General features: G+C 35.2%; 1 protein-coding gene across 1 annotated transcript in view; it reads right to left on the reverse strand.

Annotated features, from left to right (window-relative positions):
- Nucleotides 1-247: 247 nt before the first annotated feature.
- Nucleotides 248-24,836, reverse strand: part of LOC145665078 (uncharacterized) — a 186,071-nt gene continuing 161,482 nt past the window's right edge. The window contains exon 3 of the mRNA XM_081732347.1: nucleotides 248-1,026. Within this exon, the coding sequence (XP_081588473.1) occupies nucleotides 990-1,026 (37 nt within the window). The 3' untranslated portion in view covers nucleotides 248-989. The remainder of the gene's footprint in view (nucleotides 1,027-24,836) is intronic.

Here is a 24,836-nt window from a genome sequence, read left to right on the forward strand (position 1 = left end):
AATTCATTTGTGCTACATTTACAAATTTGTCTTATGTGTATCTCACACAGGAGGATTTGTGATTCAGGTACAAAATTGAATAAAATACAGGACACAATTGGAAAGAAAAGGCACAATCGGGAAAAAGATCAAAGCCAGGAAAAGGTCAAAATCGGGAAAGAAGTTCAGACACTGAAAGAGGGCTGAAAGCCAAGTTGAACAGGGCAAAAAGATAGAGGAAAGTGGGAAGTGCAAAATGAAAAAAGAAGAAAGTTATAAAAAAGAAGGGGATGTATGTACGTGTAAATGTAAAGAAAATGTAAGTGTAGTGTATGTACAGGAAATCTTACTCCCCTCTCTTCCTCACAGAGCCATGTTATTTGCTTCTACGAATGAATTTGTATGTACCAGTCAGAGCTGCAAACTAACAGTGACCGTTTCGTACTAGATTAGATAATGTAAGATTTTCTTCACTGTCATTTATCAACATTTCTTATAATTGGTATTGTCAAAGATTTTACAAATTTAATCCGGCTATAGATACAAGCTTTACTTATACAGGGTGTCCCGAGGAATTCTATCTATTTTCATTTCTGTATTTCTCCCACACTATTTGAGATATCCAAATGAACTAAAATGTACTAAAAAGGTACAGGTTAAGTTTGTATATAAATATCACGAAAGTCAGAACACTTCAACATGCGCCCCACCAGTCACACGAAGAATATCCAGGCGATGGTCGAGCTCCAGCCTCCTAATACACTTTCTCGACCACCATCGTGGTTTTTAGCTACTGAACCAGTCGGCAGAAAATTCTGTTTCTATACTCGAATTGTTTTCGCATCAGGGGGTTCTCTCTGGTATACCTGCCAGAATCGTCGTTGCACTGCGACAATTGAACTAAGTACTGCATACCATCACACCACCTGCGCTTTTTCTGCGTTGGTCGCCATTTTACTCTTCCTGCTGCCACCACCACACCTGGCGAGATTTTTGGAATCGACTAATTTCTAACAAAACTTTGGTGCTTCTTCTATTGTATTATATCTGGAAAAGTAAGAAATACACATTCATTAGTTTTCCACCACGAAATGAAACTAGGGCGATTCAATTGGGGCAGGATGTATATTAATATTCTGCGTTTAACAAATCTCTTCACATAACGAATTACTGTATACTGCATTTCTTATGAGGAAAGATTTACAGTACGGTATTTTTCTAAAAAGTATCGTAAGGCATTGTACGTAAAACTTGTGGTAGTAAATTAAATAATTTCATACTAGTACACTTATAATCATTTTGTGTGGTGGGTAATCTAGCTTAGGCTATAATGTGTTTAAAGTGTCTTTACGCCTAATATTATAGGAATGGGCATCACTTCGATGGTTAAAATTATCTTCCTTTTTTAACTGCACATTACACACCAAAAATAAACAAAGAGGGCACTGTCATAATTTGTATATCATTAAACCCTTTCTTGTACAGGGTAGAACGAAAGTGGGCGTAACCCCTTTATTTTCAACAGTATAGTGTTAGTTATGGTAGAATGTCTATATACAGTTACCTTGGAAGTCTTAAGAGTTATAAACATCGTATGATTACCATCCATGTCTGAATTCTGCGCCAAGCTCTCGCAGATGTTTTGTGGATATTCTCCGGAGTCACGAGGCTGAAGGCGTGTTCCACAGCTGCTCGTAATTCCTGCGTTGTGTATATGGAGTGTTTCTTACTTGTTGCTTTATGAAACCCCAGAGAGCCTTGTCTGGTGTTGACAGATCGGAACTTCTTGGAGGCCAGGCAAAGGTAGCTGGTCAAGATGCAAATAGTAGTGGGCCCCGTATATGCAGCCGTCAGCAAAAATTTTAGTGACGTCATAGGTCAAAGGTCAATGACCGTGGCCCAGGGTCAATAACCTAGGTGTACTTAGGACCACCCCCTCTAAATTTTGGCGGGGGTACCTTGGCCCACCCCCTAAATTTTGGCAGGGGTACATAGGATCACTCCTCTTAAATTTTGGAAATTGCCAAATCTAAAAATTGAGTATGGTAGCCTAGGACCATAGTATGTACCTCTATCAGTATTGGGGGTCCACCTCGTTCCCTTTCATGGGTAAAAAATTGCCAAAAAGTCAAATTTCGGTGTTTTTGACCTAATTTATCCCCTTTGATGAGGTGTTATTACCTTATATAGTTATATGGGCGTATACAGGGTTCCATTCCCTTTCATAAGACATATATTGTATTGTATTGTATTTATTTCGTCCTTTTTTCATACATTTAGCACTGTAATACAATGCATATGAAGTGGACACGTCATTTATATATGAATACAAAAGTAAAAGAAACAATAATAGTGAAAATAACACACACTAGATTAATAATTAAGCCTTACTTCTTACATCTTATTACACTGTACATTTTACATGATATCATTGTTAAAAATAAATTTAGCAATTATTATTTACAGTGTATTTAGATATCCCCCAACAAATATCTAATGCTAAAAGCGAGTAATGACATTAATTTACTGTACATCATGTAACATTTCTATTCACTTAGCAGTTTATGTATTCCTCTACCGAGTAAAAGCAATGTTGTAATAAATATTTCTGGAGTTCTTTTTTAAATTTAGCAACAGAGTCCTGAGTTTTTATTTCTTTCGGAACTTTATTGTAAAGCATGATACCAGCGTATTTACACCCTTTTTCATATAATACTGTTCTGTGTTCTACAATAGAAAAGTTTTCTTTGTTTCTTGTATCATGAACATGTTGCTGTTCTACTCATGTAAGGATACCTTGTAGGTGTCTCTTTACAAATAGCAATAGATTTAAAATATATAAACAGGGTACTGGAAGTATACGAAGTTTTTAAACATTGGTTTGAAGTGATCTTTTGGTTTAGCAGTTGCCATCATTCTTATTATTCGTTTCTGTACCGTAAAAATTAATTTGGCCTTGTGTGTATTTCCCCAAAATATAATACCATATGTTAAATTCGATTGGAATAATCCAAAGTAAATTGTTTTTAAAGTAGACTCTCTTAAAACATTTTTAAGTACTTTAATTGCGAAATATATTTGGTTTAATTTTTTACTAAGCTTAGTTATTTGCACATCCGAGGAGAGATTTTTATCTATTCAAATTCCTAAAAACTTAGTTGAGTTTACATATTCTATTTCGTTATTTTGAATTACAATGTTCCTAGGCTGTGCATGTGATGAAAATTGATTGCTTGTGTCTTTTTAATATTTAATTAAAGCTTTTTTTTTTTTAACCCAGTGAGTTAGTTTACAAAGGATTTCGTTTGCACTACCTTCAACAACCTCATTTGTTTTACCTTTTACTATAATATTAGCGTCATATGCTTCTGCTGGAGCAATATTACTTGGTAGGTCGTTAATATTATCAAAAATAATAGTGGCCCTAATACAGATCCTTGTGGCACTCCACATTTTATTTCTTGTTTCTCTGATATGTAGTGTGTAGCATGGTTTGTATCCCTGTTATTGTATGTAATTTCCACTACTTGCTGCCGATTTTTCAGATACGATTGAAACCATTTCGATGCAATGCCTCTTATTCCGTAATCTTGTAGCTTTGAGAGAAGATTTCTATGTGACACTAAGTCAAATGCATTCGAAAGATCCAGAAAAACACCTATACATTTCTCCTTACTTTCTAAACTTTTATGTACACTTTCCACGAAGTTATATATTGCGGTTTCCGTTGATTTCCCTTGTAGGAAGCCATGTTGCTCGTATGTTATTAGATCATGTTTAAGTGAAAAGGATGCTAGCCGGACACTCATTGTGGTTTCTAAGATTTTTGAGAAAATTGAGAGAAGCGAAATAGGCCTATAATTTTCAAGCGCTGATTTGTCGCCTTTGTTATATATTGGTTTTACTTTTGCAATTTTTAATATACTAGGGAATTGTATGTATATTGATGCACCCCTTTAAAAATTTGGGAGAGGTACATTGGCCCACCCCTAAATTTTGGAAATTGCCCAATTTAAACATTTGGTATCATAGTTAAGGACCCTAATATATATCATGATTAATTTGGATGGTCCACCTCGTTCCCTTTCATGGGTACAAATTTGTCAAAATATAAACGTAAACAGTACGTTGTACCACGTATTTTGTTTTTGGCCCAATTTATCCCTTTGGATGTGGTCCTATTACCTTATACGGTTATATGGTCATGTATATTGGTCCATTCCCTATCATAAGGTATGGGTATATAGATGCTCCCCTTTAAATTTTTGGGAGGAGTACCTTGGCCCACCCCTTCAATTTTGGAAATTTTCCAATTTAAACATTTGGTATAATAGTATAGGACACTAATATAGATTACTATAAACTTGGGTGGTTCACCTCGTTCCCTTTTAGAGGTACAAAATTGCCAAAATATAAACGTAGGCAGTACGTTGTACCATGTGTTTTGTTTTGGCCCAATTTACCCCCTTGGATGAGTTCCTATTACCTTATATGATTATATGGATACGTATAGGGGTCCATTCTTTCACATAAGATATGGTTACATTGGTGCACCCCTTTAAAAATGTGCGAGGAGTACCATGCCCACCCCTTTAATTTTGGAAATTGTATAATTTAAGCATTCGGTATAATACTACAGGACCTTAATATGTATCACTATAAATTTAGGTGGTCCACCTCTCTCCCTTTCATGGGTAAAAAAATGCCAAAAACATATTTCGGAGGTTATTGACCCCCTTTGATAAGGATTTAGCACGTTATATGGGTATGTACAGAGGTTTATTACTTTTATATGTTTATGTTCACTTTTAAATTTGGGAATTATCAAATAACAAAATTCGGTAAACGTTTTCTAGGACCCTTTGAAAAATGTTGGTGTCCCTCTTATGGCCAACTATTCAAATTTTAAAGGTTATTGACCTATTTTATCTCTTTTGATACGGCTTTATCATTGAATGAGTACAGGATTTATTACTTTTTTCATAAGACACAGGTGTATTTGTGTACCAATCTTAAATTTTGGGAGGGGTACATTTCTTATTGTCATATCAATAATTGGTAATTGTTCTTAGAATTGGGTGGTATCTCATTCTTTGGGTAAATCATTGTCAAATATGAGTATAATCACGTGGTCAGTTATTGAACTATGATGAGATTAGGTGTTCAGGACACTGGTACATTGAAACTTTGTAGGATAATTTGAAAATTGTCAAAATGAAATTACGTCATTAGTTTTGATTATTCCCGCCTATGGACCAAATATAAACCTAAGCAATACGATGTACCACGTGATTGACCTTGATGAGGTAGTATACAGGGATTCATTTCCTTTGTTGTGGTACTTCTTAAGTTTGAGTACACACTTCTACAAAAAGTTGGTTCTGTTAAGGTAAACAATTGACTGACATTATTGACCTTATTGAACATATAATGATATGGTTAATTTAAGACAGATGTATCGAGAGCTACGTAGGACCATTCTTTAAATTTGGGAATTGTGATAAACAGAATTTTAACGGAAGGCGCGAAATTTGAAACAATACTTTGAACTTTAGTCAAGCTCAGTCTAAGATCATTGGTGGTGGTTGATTTGCCCTTGAGCTTTAACAATCTGATAGCTGACCTTATTGAATCTTATAACTCATAGACGAAAGGCAATACATGCTACAACACTTTGAAATTTAATCACAAGGTGATGTAATCTGACACTGGCAAAGTTATTGTTGATGCAATTTGATTCGCTGATCACTATCTATCATGCAATCTGATTGGTTGATCACTATCTTTCGTGCAATCTGATTGTCTGATGATTTTCAACTCTTTGCTGCATTCAGTTTTAAGTTTTGTTTAACATTTCTCGATTATTGTTTACAAATTTTGGTTTCGTTTAACATTTTGCACTCACTGATAAATATGAGCAAAACCGTTTATTTGTTAATCGAATAGTTAAAGCCGGATAAATTTTGACTGTTAACCGTGAAACGTAAAATTATTTGTTTGAAATTTTTTTTTATTTTTTAATGAAAATTTTCATTTCAAAATTTTGTTTGAATTTATTTAGTTGAAAATTTTGTTTGAAAATTTTTTGTTTGAAACTTTTTTTGTAAACTTTTTGGAAAATTTTGGTTTCAAATTTTTAAGTTTGTGCATTCATTGGTAGAGAACCGTTTCGTAACTTTTTAGAACAGAAACCTCTGGCAACACTGTTTATCATGATGCAATAGTAACGACCCGCTCGGGAGAGTAATACTCCCGGAAGTACGTTTTTTCGCACGCTACTCTAGCCAGCTGTTTTACACGCTATCCTAGTCAGTTGTTTTAAGTTGGTCACAAAATCTATATCATTTAGTACAAGGGGAACAAAACGAGCCTTATATCATGGAGTACAAGGACAACAAAACGAGCCCTGCGGGGCTTCTAACCCGTTCCTCCTCCTCCTACTACTACTACTTATCTGCACAAAAGTAAGTAAATCACATTTTTGAGTATTATTTTTGCATTATTTTAATTTTAAAAGTGTTATAAAATTGTAAGAAAAAATGTTTAAAAAAAACTTTCCTCGGGCCGCGTTTGAACTCACGCCGAAAGAGATTTTCGTTACTAGCATATAGCGCTAGCCCACTCGGCCACGAGGACCGACAACGACAATCATCTGGATTCTGCTATTTGAATGCAACGTGGCAAGACATAGATAACGCCAACCAATCAGAACTGTGTTTTTCGTTCCTACTTCCGGGAGCATTACTCTCCTGAGCTAGTCCTCAATAGTACACGTCAGAACATGGGGTTGTGCTTGAAATGAAAAAAAAAACAAATCATTGAAATGGATCATTTTATTGCACTGCACATACATCCATACTGGATAAAGGATCTGGATATTGTCGATACGATGTATTTTGAACTATCACACTAGTTTATCTTTAGCGTATGTGCAGTGTAATAAAATGAACGATTTCAATGATTTCTTTTTTTTCATTTCAAGTACAACCCCATGTTCTGACGTGTACTATTGCATCATGATAAACAATGTTGCCAGAGGTTTTTGTTCTAAACAGTTACGAAACGATTCTGTACCAATGAGTGCACAAACAAAAATTGGAAACCAAAATTTTCCAAACAAAAATTTCAAAAAAAGTTTACAAAGAAAAATTTCAAACAAAAAATTTTCAAACAAAAATTGTTAAACAAAATATTTTCAAAAATTTTAAACGAAAAAATTTTCAAACAAATATTGAAAAAAATTCAAACAAAAATTGGGAAACGAAAAATTAAAAAAAAATTAAACAAAATTTTTTCAAGCAAAATTTTGTAACGAAAAAGTTTAAAACAAAAAAATTCCAAACAAAATTTTCAACCAAACAAATTTCAAACAAAATTTTGCAACGAAAAAATTAACAAACAAAAATTTTGAAATGAAAATTTTTCATAAAAAAATAAAAAAATTCAAACAAATAATTTTACGTTTCACGGTTAATAGTCAAACTTTATCCGGTTTTTAACTATTCGATTAACAAATAAACGGTTTTGCTTATATTTATCAGTGAGTGCAAAATGTTAAACGTAACCAAAATTTGTAAACAGTAATCGAAAAATGTTATACAAAACTTTTAACTGAATGCAGCAAAGACAGTGGTAGAGCGTTCACCTCTGGTGCTTGGGGTCTCGGGTTCGATCCCAGCCCCCGCCAAGTGAACTTTGTGGTGGACAAACACCGTGTGCGTGGGTTTCTCGGGGTTCTCCCGTTTCCTCCCACTTTCTTCATTCCACCATTTCATTCATTACTCATCATCACCGTCTCCTTTAGCCTAACCGGCATAAGCGTGGGACGTAAAACTCAAAGGTTTCATTTCATTTCATTTGAATGCAGCAAAGAGTTGAAAATCATCAGACAATCAGATTGCACGAAAGATAGTGATCAACCAATCAGATTGCATGATAGATAGTGATCAGCGAATCAAATTGCATCAACAATAACTTTGCCAGTGTCAGATTACATCACCTTGTGATTAAATTTCAAAGTGTTGTAGCATGTATTGCCTTTCGTCTATGAGTCATAAGATTCAATAAGGTCAGCTATCAGATTGTTAAAGCTCAGTGGCGGAGCCAGGGGAGGGCCAAGGGGGGCCAGGCCCCCTTGCTCAAATTCTTGGCCCCCATAGTGGCCCCCCCACACAGAGTGATACTGCTATAGGTCGACAAACGGAATCGCCACAAGTAGCCTAGTTGATAGTCGCCACAAGTGAAACTACTACCGAAACAGCAGAGTTACCAACTGCAGAATACCGTATGTTGCAGTAGTCTGCGTTCCAAGTAAAAAGCTTCAGGCAGCTCTTTTGTTTGTAGTACAGCAAGATCTAATTCATCGAAATTTGTATCGTACATGCATTGACCTCACCATCTGAACGTTCATTTTAACCTCTGTCCCTTATCTGGTTATCATCTTTGTTTTCAACAAAGAAGCAGAAAAAAAGCAAAATGAGTCAGCATTCTCATTCACTTGAATGTTGAAAGTCATATAGATGCTTGATTACAAATAGCATACACTACAGTAAAACATGACATTTGCGTTGAACGTCTGCGCACCTAGTTATTATAATGCGTACACTAAGTAATTAATTTCCATTGATTATGGCGACAGAACAAATGCATAGCATCCATTAAATAATTTGGTATTATTATTATTATTTTCAAAGAATCTTAATATCGAGCCGTCTTGTTTAATATACAGTAAAAGAAGAGAACAAAATTTTTATCAGGTCCTGTTTCTGCAATAATCATTCTCCCTGTTGTTCGTATCCAGATCGCTTGAGAAAAATAAGATACTGAATTCTTTCTACACCTAGTACTTGCTACCGATAATGATTCTTCCTCTCGACTACCTTCTGGACTTGTCTCTAGTATATCTTTTTTCCTAACGGTCTTAGCCGTTGGCAACTCTGTAGAAACCTTCTGCTATGACTTAACTAGCGATACTAGCGAATTCCAAGGAAAAGGATGTCAGCGTTTGATGGACCTATATTACTAACTAAAGCCTTGGGAAATGTAGTAAAAATCCGTGATTTTTAAAAATAAATCGTTCAGAACTATTTTGTTTTAAACGATTTTAACTGTGCCCTAATCCCAAAAATACTACTACTAGAGAAATTCCGAAGCTTATCAATGCCAGTGCTACAATCTCCTGATTACTAACCATCAGGCAAGATACCGAGATGATACAACTTGGTCGCACTAGTAATGCTATTTTGTGTAAAAGTGGTAGTTAGTCCCGTGACCAGGTTGATTCATCCCGTTTTCTAATGTTTAGTAATCAGAGAGAGATGAGGAGTTTGTGGGACTGGTCCATAGATATTCCATACAGTGAATTCAGTCAGTGAATACCCAATTTTATCGCAGGTTTATATTTGTTCTTTGTCAAAATATGAATTTCTAAGAAAATTAAGCATTCAGCATTTCTGAGAAAATTACATTGTAGGAATTATGCAGAACAGTAAATCAGTGGTGACCAGTGGCGTCGGAAGTATTTTTCAGCTGGGGGGGCAAACTGCTGTCTTGAAAATAGACACGGGAATGTAACATAGGTAATATATTACGGATATATGTTTGTAATGTAACAATAATTTGATTTGATTGGTTAATAATAATAATAATAATATAAAGAAGCTGTAAATAGTTTCGTGAGAGTGAAATTTCCATCGATGAGAGGCATCTTAGTTTACATCTTTAGATTAATTAATCCCGTGTCAGTTTTGTGCTGGATTTTGGTCTAGTGCAGAAATTTTCAATCACTGAAATCAGAGTTAAAAACATATAAAATTGTAAAATTTGTACTGCTCACAATGATTATTTGTAAGTACAATTTTTACCATTTTATATACTGGTACATATTTTTAATTGTATTGGACGTAGTCACACAGACACTATTAAAGAATCTTAAAGCTACTTAAATCACATGGAAACGAGGAAATTAAAATTATATTTTTAAAAATCCAGTTCTAGTGTTGCAGTACACTGTAATATTAGAAATTGCTATTTAGAACAACAAACTTTGTAGCACTTTGTAGTAGAAAGTAACTTGAACATTATAAAACAGGATACATAATCAAGTAAAAAATAAGAAAATATATTTTTCTACCAACTTGACTTCGTGCCAGAAATAGAAAAATGGAATTTTCACTAAAGACTTCATAAAATTTATATAGAAAATTCAATAACACTAATTATCCAGAGTTATTTGTATTTTTACAACACTTACTTCAGTATATCCAGTTTGATACTACATTCACCTTTCTTCCTAATCTCATTATATTTACTTCACTTCAAACTAATAAAGTACGACACAATTAATAAGGAATAATTCAAATTTATATTGAATTTTAAGTGCTATTTTGTAATTTAAATAATTGGTTATATAACGCATAACATTTTCACTTACGTAATTCTACATTTATTTCTTTTCAAAATTGACCAAAAGTATCTTTTCTTTCGCTTGTCTTTGATTTGAATTCTCTTGTAATGGTGTTTAAATCTAAGTCTGGTCGCTACACATATGCAACAACAGCAGATGAGCCAATCTTTCCTGCGTCATGGACGTCCTCAAATATGTCTTTAGACGACGCAAATAGCTAAATGATCTTTCGCAAATGCTCAAGAAGCTGGCATAGTGAGAGCGAAAGTCCCTAGACGAACAACTTGGTCGAGAAGGCTGCGAACAGTTGTTGTTTCAGCACTAATACTTTTTAATATTCTGGTGGTCGTCAGAGACTCAGTCGCCATTAAAGTAGGTGGAAGCAGCCTGAGCTGAGCTCATAATCTATCCAGGTTAAAATCCGACGCGTGAACTACCAATTCCGGCTTCAAATAATCTCTTCAGAGAGGCCCACCCAGCACATATAGTTCCTTCACAAAGTATCTTCTAGAGTTTTATGAGTTGTTTCAGGGCTGGCTGATTGAAACGACGCTGCACTTCATTCAACAAATAGTCAATGATTTCGAAGTACATTTTTGGAAGATCTAATACAGGTTCTAGGGTAGCTGCTATAGAAGGATTATCAGTCTGCTCCAACCTAATTGGTGTTCTGTTTGATTTTGATGAAGTGGGCAATTTTAAGTGTAGTCTGTCTGCATTTTCCTTTGCTTCTTTATAGATGTTTTCAAATGCACTGTTCGTTCGTAGGTTTCTCAGAGTATCCTCTAGATAGAATTGCTGCTGCTCTTTTAGCTCCAAAAGCAGAAGCTTCAGAATTTTGAAGCACTTTCGCCAGTTGTCCGCAAGGTACAAAAGCACGTATACTGATTATCAGAAAAAATATCATTCCGAATTTGTTCATTCTTTTCAAATACCCTTTTAGAATTACTTTTTGATCATCATTTGGACCACTTGTATTACTGATGATTTTTTTCCAACGTGATTTGAATTCGGTTGTAGTAGATTGAAATCTGATTAGAGATTTTAGCCTAACACACCAGCGAGTAGGACAAAGAGGCAGCAAATGTTTAGGATTACTTTCGTTGATAGTTTTACAGGGTTCAAGAACAATGTCGGCGTATGTTGTCTATCGTTTTGCAGAATCCAGGTTGATGTTTCAAACGTCTTTCACTATGGCCCATACATCACTCAAAGATTCGCATTTTCGTGCTACTTTCTGCAATGGAAGATCTAATGCATGATTATTGCAATGAATTCATACAGCTTTCGGATGTTGAGTCGAAATTATCTTCTGCACACCATTCACTCGTCCTGACATAATAGTTGCACCATCATGACACTATTCGCGTATATTTTCTGCATTCAGGTTAAGTTTAGTTACAATATCTTTGATCGTGAATTCTGTTTCCGATTTTGTGCCATGTGGGGTGATCATTCCCATAAATATTTTGTTGGATTTGATGAATCAGAGTCAAAACAGCGCACACAGAGACAACTGTTCTTTCTTTGAAATATCAGTCGTGGAGTCAGCTATGATTGCATAAAATGGAGACTCTTTAACTTCTGCTACCAAGTCTCTCTATATTGCATATCCCATAATCTTTAAAATTTCATTCTTTCAATAAGCACTAAGCCAGTTATCCCGTTGATTAATCTATTGATTGAGAACAGGCACATCCATTTTTCTTTCAGCCAGGAGTAACATCAAATTATCCGTACTATGCAAATGTCCACTAATTGCTTGACCACTGCGAGCTAAATATCTAAAACTACTGATTATTACAAGTAGCGACTGTCTTGCTTGTTCTTGTTGTTTACGAACTTGGTCTGAAGGAAGAGTTGAAACAGGTGTTCTGTTTCTGCACTCATATATTAACCCTTTCACTACCACTGGGACATATATGTTCCACGATGCATTCTCAGAGGACCCGTGGTAATTTACCGCATGTTATTGCTATGAATCGATGTTCCACTAGTAAAGAGAAGCCTGCTAATGGTTCACAGAATTCTTATGAACATTATCAAATAGGCAGTAGTGGAAGTAAACGTGAACAATGAAAGTGAGAAACAATGTGCTAGTGATAAAGCAGTGGTTGCATGTACTGTCATTTGAAAAAGGATGCCGAAATGTAAAATATTTGTAATCATAAATACTATCCAATTGTTTTTCTGACAATATACGTATCATAATTGAAAATACAAGATGATCATTCATGTCACTACCACTGGGACATATAGGTCGCACGTAAAAATATCAGTGGGATACATAATGTCCCACCCTTTCCAAGTCGAAAAACGAAACGGCGGAAAATGTTATATATATATATATATATATATATATATATATATATATATATATATATATATATATATATATATATATGTATGTTTGAAAACAACTTAAAGTAGCCATATATTAATGTTTCTCACTCCGAAAAAAAGTGGTAGTGAAAGGGAACGACAATGGAGTTCGCATTTTTCATGTGCTTTGAATTATTAATCCTACCTTATACATTTTTCTTCCTCACTATAAAACTTACTGCACTCTGCATATTGTTTGTAAGAACATTAATTTAACTTTATGGAAAATGTATTTAGGCCCTAAATGTCCTGTTACCAGGGGCGGATCCAGGGGGCGATCGGGGCAATCGCCCCCCTCCCCAGTAGAGGAAGCTTTCTTATTATATATATATATATATATATATATATATATATATATATATATATATATATATATATATATATATATAAATAAAACCCATCCCAAAGTTTGGAGCCCTTAAAAGTAGCAGTATGACAACCCACCGCCCCCCCCAGAAGTCGGTCCTGTATCCGCCCCTGCCTGTTACTCATTTAAACTGTTATATTTTTCAAACTTTAAAATCTCGCTCGACGACTCGTTTCATATTGCAAACTTAAGATTACTTAAACAACAATTTTTAAAGAATTTACAGTGTTTTGAGAATGTACACCAATGGAAATAAAGAGAATTTTCAATTCTTTTTCCTAACTCTTTCTGTCTAACATGGGGGCAGAAAAAGCGCCGGGCCCTTGTTTCAAAGAGAAAGATGAATCTGGAATAGAGAATTTTTTCACATTACCATAAAAAGCAAAATTTAATTCTTATAATCAGTGTTGTGTGATGTTCTTACAATCTGAAATTGAGGGGGCAAAACGAGTATCTTGCCCCCTTTGAAAATTTCAGGAGGGGCAACTGCCCCCCTTGCCCCCCCGGTTCCGGCGCCCCTGGTGGTGACGAATTTTTAACAGGATATTCTAACTAATAGCCCTCCTTCAAATCTAATCTGAAAACTAACAATATTAATTTAGTAAGAACTACAGGATAATAGCGTTAAGTTGCTTCAACTACATTTGGATTCATTTTAAGGCTTTGAAACATTCGAAGCTCAGAGGATAGAAATGAGGGAAATGATTCGATAGGGCAATAAAAATTTCCCTACTGACGCCGAGGAAGAATTTTGGTAAACTCCTCAATCGAAATATTTACCCACGAGGGATCATCACATCATCTTCTGAATCTTAAGTTGATGTTCTACCGCTGAGATTTGGCCATTCGGTATGACTGTGAAGTGTTTATGTATTTGCATTCACATCAAATTCTAAAAGCTAGTGAAGGTAAACAAACGAAAGAAAGAAAAATGCCACCTATGCTTCTTTTGGTGTAAGGAGTCCCAATTGAAATGTCTGTTCTAACACCCTTTTATATTAGGAAAAGAAAAACACATTTCCTCTTTATGCTTCAAAGAGTGTTTACTTTATAACTTTCATGAAGTAAAGGGAAATTCATTACTTAGTTTTAGATGCGGTATTATTATGCGGCATTAAACCAAATCCGAAACATGTGATATTTATTTACTTCCATCATTCCATCAGGCAAATTAGTGTGACCTGCACAAGTGGGAATGTTTCGAGCTGATAAAGTTTGAGATGACTGCTGCCATACTATAACATTGGGATTCGCCTTATCTCAAGTAGATGCAGACATGTCAGAAGGTTTGATTCTTGTAGAGTAACTAGTTCAAAAGCTGTCGAAGATGAAGTCTGGAGAATACTCTCGTATGACTCTCAACGAACAACATTCGAACAAATTTATCAAGAATGTTTGGAAACATGCAAAAAAATGGTCTTGAAATTCCAGAGCCGGAAACAGATAAGCTATAGGGGTTCCTCGTGAAAACGAATTAGACATCTGCTTTCAAAATCTCACAAATTCAATTTGGATGAATCTCTTCCTTCATTGGAGGCAAAAAACGAATTTTCTAAAGATAATGCACCAAGAGGCATTTTTCTGCCTACAATTGATAAGGCAATCACTGAGACGGAAAAACGCTTTGGTTCACGTAGCAAAATCATTAGACCAATCACCGCTCCACTTCAAAAAATGAAAACTTCCTAAATTACAACATTGTCGAGCCTATGGACCAGCATTATGGAAATGATCTGGAAATATTTAAATGTGAACACAAAATTCCCCCAAAACAATTAAGTTGTATGAAGACGAGAGAAACCCAAAGTTGATTTCTTGATGAATTTAGATCGTTAGATCTTGAAGTTGTTGATAATTTTGCTGCTGCCCATAAGAATAGAAAGATCCTCTTTTAAGTAGAGGCATGAACCTATAAGTTATTTTCTTTACCTCGTAAAAGTGTATTTCTCTGTTTCCACTTAAATCAACAAGCCACACTTGTTTTAAACGCCGTGATTAAATAACTACTTACTTATATTAGAAATCAATTGATTTAATGTACCCTAGTTGTGTGAGGTAGTAAATTCTTATATTTTCATTGTAAAAGAGTACCCAGTCAGCATGTTTGCTTGCCGCAAGCTTGCCTATCGCTTTTATTTGATTTTATTTCGCTTTGGCTTATACACAAAAGCTTATTTCTGCTTAGCGCAAGCCGTAGTGCGGGCAACCCACGCTTCGCTTGCGAGACGCTTTTCTTTAGATTGAAGTAAAAAGCCAGTGCGCGTTCGATTTTCAGTTGTTCTCAAAATCCACGTGACGCTGACCTCCTTACTTTCGGCGATAAGGTAGTGTTCGCGTTGTTAGTGTCTTGTTAGCATTCAGTTTGAATAAAGGACAAACTTATTTTTTTTAATTGTTCCGTCTAGCACTCTAGTATTCTAGTCCCACGTACCTATAATATCGCTCTTTATTTCCTCATATTTCGGTAACTATGAGCCATAACGAATTGTAGTATTTACGTATAAAGCATAAATGAGAACATAGATGGCAGCAGATTTGAGCCTACTTATTTCGCGAAAGAATACAGAACTGTTGCAGATATTTTAGTATAAACTTCAAGTTTAACTTACAGTTTACTATAAACTTTATCTGAACGCTGTGTTTAAAGTATAAACATTTTTCTGCGTTTTTATATAAAAAGGTAGAAATTTCAAGTACTAGCAACATGTTAGATATTTGTAAGAAGCAACGGGGCGTTGCGTGTCACAACTAAACCGTAACAATTATGCTTATTTTGATGTTTTGCAGAAGCGGATGGGAAACTTGGGTGTTTTCATGGTTGTGTATATGCTTCAATAATTGGGGAGGTGAGGGGACAATATATTGTAGCATAGATTTAGTCAGACGGTTAAATTATACTGATTTCATACTGTTTTATCTAAATTCGCTTAGTGCAAGATTCCATATAACTTCTTTGGCGTGTGTTTCGCTAATAAAGCTTGCCATTGATGAGAATACGCTTATACTTGGCTTGCGTTTGAGATAATTTGACTTGTGTTTAACTTGTGAAGACAAGCTTGCCCCAAGCCTTGCCCAGATGTAACTAACTAGCTTGCCACAAGCTTAAAGCAAGCTAATTAGCTTGCATAGTATAGCTTGCGGCAAGCTAATTTACCTTGCAACAGCAAGTTTGTGGCAACTTGCAGCAAGTTTAAATTGCTGTCTGGGTAAAATCATGAACAACAAAGATGAAAACACACACACACACACACACACACACATATATATATATATATATATATATATATATATATATATATAATACGAATACAAGTTTTCATCCATTAGAGATGGCCCCCTCAAAATTTTCTTGGGCCCTTCATTGGCCCCTCCTGGAAAAAATTCTAGCTACGCTACTGTTAAAGCTCAAGGGCAAATCAACCACCACCAATGATCTTAGACTGAGCTTGACTAAAGTTCAAAGTATTGTTTCAAATTTCGCGCCTTCCGTTAAAATTCTGTTTATCACAATTCCCAAATTTAAAGAATGGTCCTACGTAGCTCTCGATACATCTGTCTTAAATTAACCATATCATTATATGTTCAATAAGGTCAATAATGTCAGTCAATTGTTTACCTTAACAGAACCAACTTTTTGTAGAAGTGTGTACTCAAACTTAAGAAGTACCACAACAAAGGAAATGAATCCCTGTATACTACCTCATCAAGGTCAATCACGTGGTACATCGTATTGCTTAGGTTTATATTTGGTCCATAGGCGGGAATAATCAAAACTAATGACGTAATTTCATTTTGACAATTTTCAAATTATCCTACAAAGTTTCAATGTACCAGTGTCCTGAACACCTAATCTCATCATAGTTCAATAACTGACCACGTGATTATACTCATATTTGACAATGATTTACCCAAAGAATGAGATACCACCCAATTCTAAGAACAATTACCAATTATTGATATGACAATAAGAAATGTACCCCTCCCAAAATTTAAGATTGGTACACAAATACACCTGTGTCTTATGAAAAAAGTAATAAATCCTGTACTCATTCAATGATAAAGCCGTATCAAAAGAGATAAAATAGGTCAATAACCTTTAAAATTTGAATAGTTGGCCATAAGAGGGACACCAACATTTTTCAAAGGGTCCTAGAAAACGTTTACCGAATTTTGTTATTTGATAATTCCCAAATTTAAAAGTGAACATAAACATATAAAAGTAATAAACCTCTGTACATACCCATATAACGTGCTAAATCCTTATCAAAGGGGGTCAATAACCTCCGAAATATGTTTTTTGGCATTTTTTTACCCATGAAAGGGAGAGAGGTGGACCACCTAAATTTATAGTGATACATATTAAGGTCCTGTAGTATTATACCGAATGCTTAAATTATACAATTTCCAAAATTAAAGGGGTGGGCATGGTACTCCTCGCACATTTTTAAAGGGGTGCACCAATGTAACCATATCTTATGTAAAAGAATGGACCCCTATACGTATCCATATAATCATATAAGGTAATAGGAACTCATCCAAGGGGGTAAATTGGGCCAAAAACCAAACACGTTGTCATAGTAATTTTCGACAATTTTGTACCCCTAAAAGGGAACGTGGTGGACCACCCAAGTTTATCATAATAAATATTAAGTTACTGTGCTATGATACCAAATGTTAAAATTGGGCAATTTGCAAACTTGAAATGTTAGGCCTAGGTACCCCTCCCAAAATTTTATGGGGTGCATTAATATACCTATGTCTTATGAAAGGTAATAGACCCCTGTATACGCCCGTATTATTAGCCTGGTCCACTCTTGTTCGAAGTGAATGTGGGGATAGTAGCTTGAATGAGAAGACCAAACTAAACTTAGAGAAATATCTGAAATTTCTCTCTTAAACATGCCCCTGAAAATTCGGCAAAATATGTAACATAAAGGTTAAGAATAATTTAGTTGTGATCAATGAAAAATGTTATTGAAATCAGAGAAAAGCTTATCGCTCATTTTATAACAATTTATTGGTCATTGAAATTAGTGTTCTTAGATTTGACTCGTTTAAATGTCTGAAAGGTTGTGAGGAATAAAGTAAGGAAATCTGGCCATAAGAATATCATACCTTGATTGCTTCTGGTTCCATGCTGTCAAGAAATCTCCTCTGCAGTTCAGCTTTGGATGTTATAAAACGTCCATGGAAAGATGAAACTCGACACTCGTAAAATATTCTTAAATAAGACTTGTAGGTGTACCTTCCGAAAACTTCAACTGAAATGTCTTATTACGTTCCGCTACTTTAGATATAATCTCGTATTGTAACGTAACATGTTCGTTTACTATTTCGACGCGTGATCTAATCTTCTGATCTCGTCTTAACTTAATGATCTTCCTTAATCTTAATCTAACTTAATGATCTCTCTTAATTTTAATCTAACTTAATGATTTCTCTTTCCAAGGAAACGGTTTTATATAATCGAGAAATGAGGTTGCAGATTTCAGAGATATTTCATGACAACGATAAACTCCAGTTAGGACGTGAAATTCTTGAGAAAACTCAGTTGAAACAGAATATTCTGCTGACCAAAAATCCTTAGGATCTCCAGACACAATCTCTCGGATGATTTAAATTTTGTTAATCTAAGAAATTTCTAGAACAAATAGATACACAATTCTTACAATGTTACAAACATTCTGTACTCAATTCTGAAAGTAAAATGCTGATCCAATGGTGATTGTTTAACAGACATAATAACCTCATTATGTGAATTCTCTTTTTAACATAATGCTAACTAGGTTGCAGTATTTGCTTTTCGTAATAAAGATAATGCATCAGCAAAGTAAATAATTTTCATAACATGGTGTTCTTCTTCTTATTTGTATGACATGATTTTAACGAACAAAAATGATGATGTAAATAAAATTAATTTAAATAACATAAAATATTGTAGCTTCACCAAGAATCGAAGTCTAATATTATGACATCTAATAATATCCCATAAATATCCTAAAGCATCATATAACATCCCATAACAATATAAACATATAGGGTAATAGGATCTCATCAATGGGAATCAATTGGGCCAAAATGAAACACGTGGTACAACGTATTGCTTACGTTTATATTTTGGCAATTTTTACCCCTAAAAGGAAACGAGGTGGACCACCCAAAGTTATAGTGATAGGGTTCTATACTATTATACCAAATGTTTAAATTCGGTAATTTCCAAAATTTAAGGAGTGGGCTAATGTACCCCTCCCAAATTTTTAAAGGGGTGCACCAGTATACACACGTCTTATGAAAGGGAATAGACTCCTATACATAACCGCATAACCATATAGGGTAATTAAACCTCATCAAAGGGGATAAATTAGGTGAAGAAGCCCCGAAATTTGACTTTTTGGCAATTTTTTTACCCATGAAAGGGAACGAGGTGGACCCCAATACTGATAGAGGTCCTAGGTAGTGATGGGTAGTAGAAATATTCCCGGTGGGAAGGAATTTAAAAATGGGAATATTCACGGGTTTTTTCCCTGGCCTATACATTCCTGGGAAGGAATTTATTTCCATTTCTTTACTTTATCTTCCAAATTATAAGAACCATATGACTAATTACTTTATTTTAATATATTATGATTTACTTCTAGGTTTTAAAGAATTTGGAGGTTTAAAAATTTAAAATTATTTGGCGGTACTTTATATAAAAAAATAATATGATTTTCTAAGTTCCATTTCCATTTGCACTAAAAAGTAGAGTAACTGTTTAGTATTGTAGGGCCAAAACTAGCAAAAAGTAGGATGATTTACGGAAGAAATGAGTTGATAGTGATGTTCAAGTTGTCAAGAATGTATCGAACATATTTTTTTAAGGCAATAGGGGGATTTATACAAAACGGAAAGGTAAGTGGAATTGATTTATGTGAGAAAAGAAAATAAATTGTTGGTAACGAAGATAGAATACAACGTGCCATGCGGGGCTCTAACCCGCCTCCATTCGCAAACGCTCGCTCTGCAATGCTGTCTGAATTTAATGTTGGTAACGTAATTTAAGGTATGAAACCACAAAAGAACCGCATCGGAATAGAATATCGCAAAAAAAGTAGGTGCAAAAACTGGCCCCAATGCTAAAGAACAACCAAAATTAGCAAAGTACTAATTTAAAAATAGTGAAAAGGAATCATTTTGTAAAGTAATTTAGAATTATGTTGAAATAGAGATGAAGTACTATTAATAAACCCTGAACCATCATTAGTAATAGACGTCGGTCTGTCTCCTCTCTCTGACTCGAATTTCTGAAGAAGTACTCGGAAATTAACGTATGGAATTTCGAGAAATAGGTAGAATGAAAGGTCGTGTATGGCAATGTTACGTGCTAAAATATAAAGATACGTAAGTAAGTATCTTGCAAATTTTGTGAACATAAATATGTATGAGCAAATGTTGATAAATTGGTGAGACGTGTATCTTCTAGCATTTACCCAATCTAATTGGTTTATAACATTTATAAATTTAATGTGTTTATAGTAGTAATAGAGTCAAGTTCTGCAAATCCACTTACATATAAATTTAGACTGTTACTATATATTTTTTCACACATATTTAATTGAGAGAACATATTGTAAATAAATATACATTTATGCGTACTCTCTAAATATAATAAAGTAACATAGTACCGTTCAGAATATATAGATTTTAAAGAATCCTCTGTGGACAACAGTGATAATATGCTGTGATATAAAAATTAATTCAACTTTGAAATCATAATATAGTAATAGAATTTAATTTTCTTTCTGATTGTACATAAATTCCCGGATAAATTCCCATTTTGGGAATCTTCCCGAAAAATATCTTCCCGGGAATTTACCTATCACTAGTCCTAGGCAACCACACACAATTTTTAAATTTGGCAATTTCCAAAATTTAAGGGGTGGTGGTCCTATGTACCCCTGCCAAAATTTTGGGGGTGGGCCAAGGTACCCCTGCCAAATCTAGAGGGGGTGGTTCTAAGTACCTTTAGGTCATTGACCTCTGAGCAAGGTCATTGACCTTTGACCTACGACGTCACAAAAATTTTTGCTGACTCGGCTGCATATAAGTCGGGGCATACTACTATGCATAACCTCTTCCAATCCAGGGGCCAGAAAACATCTCATTTAAATAATTGCACAAGTGAATCGGCAAATGCGCTGGTGCTCCATTCTGCTGCATCACAACAGTGTCTTTGAGACCATTCTCTTCCACTTAAGGCACCAACCACTCATTATGAATTTCCAGATAAGAATGTCCATTAACATTGTCTTCGAAGAAGTACAGCCCAAAAATGTGTGCTGCACTCATTCCAGTCCACACAATCACGTGTGGTGGGTTTCTTTCCATCTCTTTTGTAAAAACGGTGGTTTTCCGTTCATCACATCACGTTTCGAGAATGCATACTCTGTGAATAGCACACTCGTCTGTGAAGAAGACTGCACCACGGAATCGCCATGAAGGAAACGCCTTAAGGAGAGTTCTGCATCGCTCAGTTAATTCCAATGCATTGGATGGTAAACCTTCAATTTTAAATCTTCTTTCATGTGGCTCATCATGGTGGTCCGAGGAATATCAAGCTCCGAAGATCTTTTACGTGTTGATTTTGAAAGCGAGTGCTGAACTGATGCTTCCAGTGCACGACACGTTTCCCTCCGTTTTATCGGTTGATCGCCTCGAGGAAGGTCTTTCACATTGCCCGTAGCAAAAACACGTTTGTCCCACCCCAACATTGTTGATTTTCTTGGTAGGTTAATACCAAAGAGGTCTGTAAATTTCGCTTTATCACTTTCCATGGTATCACCTGTGTAACGCCATTCGTGAAGCCAAACCGCAACAACTAATATTTGTTAAATGCTATATGGACTTTGATCTCACATTGTTGATTACTGCAACTTCACTGCAAATATCTGTTACCAAGCAGAAAACAGCAAAAAAAAAAAAAAAAAAAAAAGGTTAGCAATGTTGTCAGACAATGCCAAGCAATGTTACCAGACAATGTAAAACAATGTTACCAAACAAATGTGGGTAAAACATAGCTGTCAGAAAACATCAATTAGGGGTAGGCCCACTTCCGGACCACGCTGTAGAACGCAGTTCTAAACAGTAAATCTTATTCCTTTTCCCTGCCATTTCAAAAAAGTCTGTGCGCCAGAGGAACCACCCCAGAACATTATTCCATTTTCCAAATGTGAGTGAAAAACACATTGTACCAAGGCGTAGCAAGAAGCTCATCAATTTCGGCCCTCTCACACAAGCATTATATATATATACCGTGAATATATATAAAACTCTATGGCGTATGGAACCCGCAGGTTCAATCCCTTGTTCACAAAAGCTCTCCACTGACTTCTATCCTTAGCTAACTGCATCCAGTTTCTACTTTGTATTCCAATCTCGGCGAGATCCATTTTAATATTGTCCCCCATCTTCGTCTAGGCCTTCTTAATGGTCGTTTTCCGATTGATCTTCCAGTCAAGACTTTGAAAGTGTTTCTACTTTCTTCCATTCTAGGTACATGACCCGACCACCTAAGCCCCCTAGACTTGACGAACCTAAGAATGTTGGGTAAACCATATAACTTATGTAAGTCCTCGTTATGAAGTTTCCGCTATTCTCCATTCCCGTTCCTCTTGGGTCCGAATATTCGTCTCAGGATCTTGTTCTCAAATACTTTCAATCTATGTTCTTCCCTCAGAGTAAGTGACTATGTTTCGCAACCATACAGAACAACAGGCATGATTATCGTTTTGTATATTTTAAGCTTCAAATTCATCGACAGAATTCATGACGACAAGAGATTTTGAACCGAATAACAACACGAATTCCCTGCTTTTAGTCGACATTTAATTTCTTCGTGAATATGATTTTCCTCTGTTAATATTGATCCTAGATATTTGAAACTATTCACTTTATCAAAAGTATTATTTAATATTTTAATGCCTCCACAATTTGCCATATTCCAGTCCCGACGCACTTCCATGTATTTAGTTTTCTCTGAATTTACTTCTAAACCCATGTCCCTGCAAGCGTTTAATAAGATCTTGGCATTTCTTTCTGTTGTACTCCTACCATCCCCTATAATATTTACATAATCAGCATATGCCATAACCTGGTGAATACAGTTCAAATCTAGGCCCTGGTTGCTATCTTTGATTTTCCTTATAGCGTATTCCAGCACAAAGTTAAATAATAATGGCGACAACGCATCTCCTTGTTTCAGGCCATTTTCGACGTGAAAGCTCGTGGACAAAAATTTTCCTACCCGGACTTTACTTTGGGATTCATTTAAACATATCTTAATTAATCTAATTAGCTTTCTCGGTATTCCAAGTTCTATAAGAACGTTGTATAATGTTTCTCTCCTAACCGAGTCATACGCCTTTCTAAAATCAATAAATAGTTGATGTACCGGGGTATTGTATTCCCACTTTTTTTCGAGTATTTGGCCAGTGGTAAATATTTGGTCGATAGTTGATCGACTTTGTCTAATTCCGCACTGATAATCTCCAATAATTTCATCTGCGTATGGGGTCAATCTTGCTAATAGAATATTTGAAAGGATTTTATAGGATGTTGACAGAAGAGAAATGCCTCGATAATTATTACAGTCAGGTTTTTCGAGTTTCTTGTGAATTGGAACAATGATTGATTCATTCCACTCTTGTGCTAATTCTTCCTTGTTCCAGATAAGGAGAATGAGTTTGTGTATCTTGTTCCACAATTTTTCGTCTCCAGCTAAAACTAACAGCCGGAATTTCATCTACACCCGGAGATTTGTGTTTCTTTAATTTCTTTATACCGGTTTCTACTTCTCTTCGGTTGGGTTCTGGAATATACGGTTCTGCGGTGTGTATCTCCTTTTCTCCACGCACACTAGTTTTTGGTTGCGTGTTAAGCAAATCGTCAAAGAAATCTTTCCATCTATTTAAGATGCTATCCGCATCAATGAGAACTGTACCGTCAGATTTCTTTAATATATAAGCATGAGGTTGATAGCCTTTATTAAATTCGCTGATCCCCTTATACATGTCCCGGATGTTTTTATTTTTACTATTATCTTCAAGTTCCTTAATTTTAGCTTTCAAAAAATCGCGGTTCTTTATTCTAAAAGTTTTGGAAGTTTCCCACCTGATATCTGCGAAATTTTGTGTAGTTATTTCATTCGGATTTTGTAGCCAGCGTAATTTTGCCTGTTTTCTCTTCTCTGCTAGTTTTATGCATTCCTGATCGAACGGTGTCTTCCCGTTGTGCCTACTTCCCGTTATGCCTACAGGCCCTCCAGCACTTTGTAGAAAATATTTTTAATGATCTTATCTGTAGGCAGAACGGTAATTCCCGTTGTGCCTACTTCCCGTTCTGCCTACTCTTTCGAGACGGGGAATTCTGTGCAGGGAGGGATCTTTTCTAGGGATTTTTTCTTTAGTAATTCTAATAGATTCTGTAAGAAGAATAACTATTCCTTTAAATTTCATCATATATTTTAAATGTTATCTTACTTGCTCTTCTCAGAAAAAATGACTAGGTACAGTTTTGTTATTAGCAGCGTTATTCACGTCTACTTTAGTAGAGATGTGTTTTTTTAATACTTACAGAGAAATGGAAAATTAATTGATTCAGTTACAAGAAAATAAACTTATTTCGGTCTAATATCAAGTCATTTCACAACAAAATTTTATTCAGTTT

This window comes from Thermobia domestica, chromosome 11, assembly GCF_964235325.1.
Source record: "Thermobia domestica chromosome 11, izTheDome1.hap1.1, whole genome shotgun sequence".
Taxonomy (NCBI): domain Eukaryota; kingdom Metazoa; phylum Arthropoda; class Insecta; order Zygentoma; family Lepismatidae; genus Thermobia; species Thermobia domestica.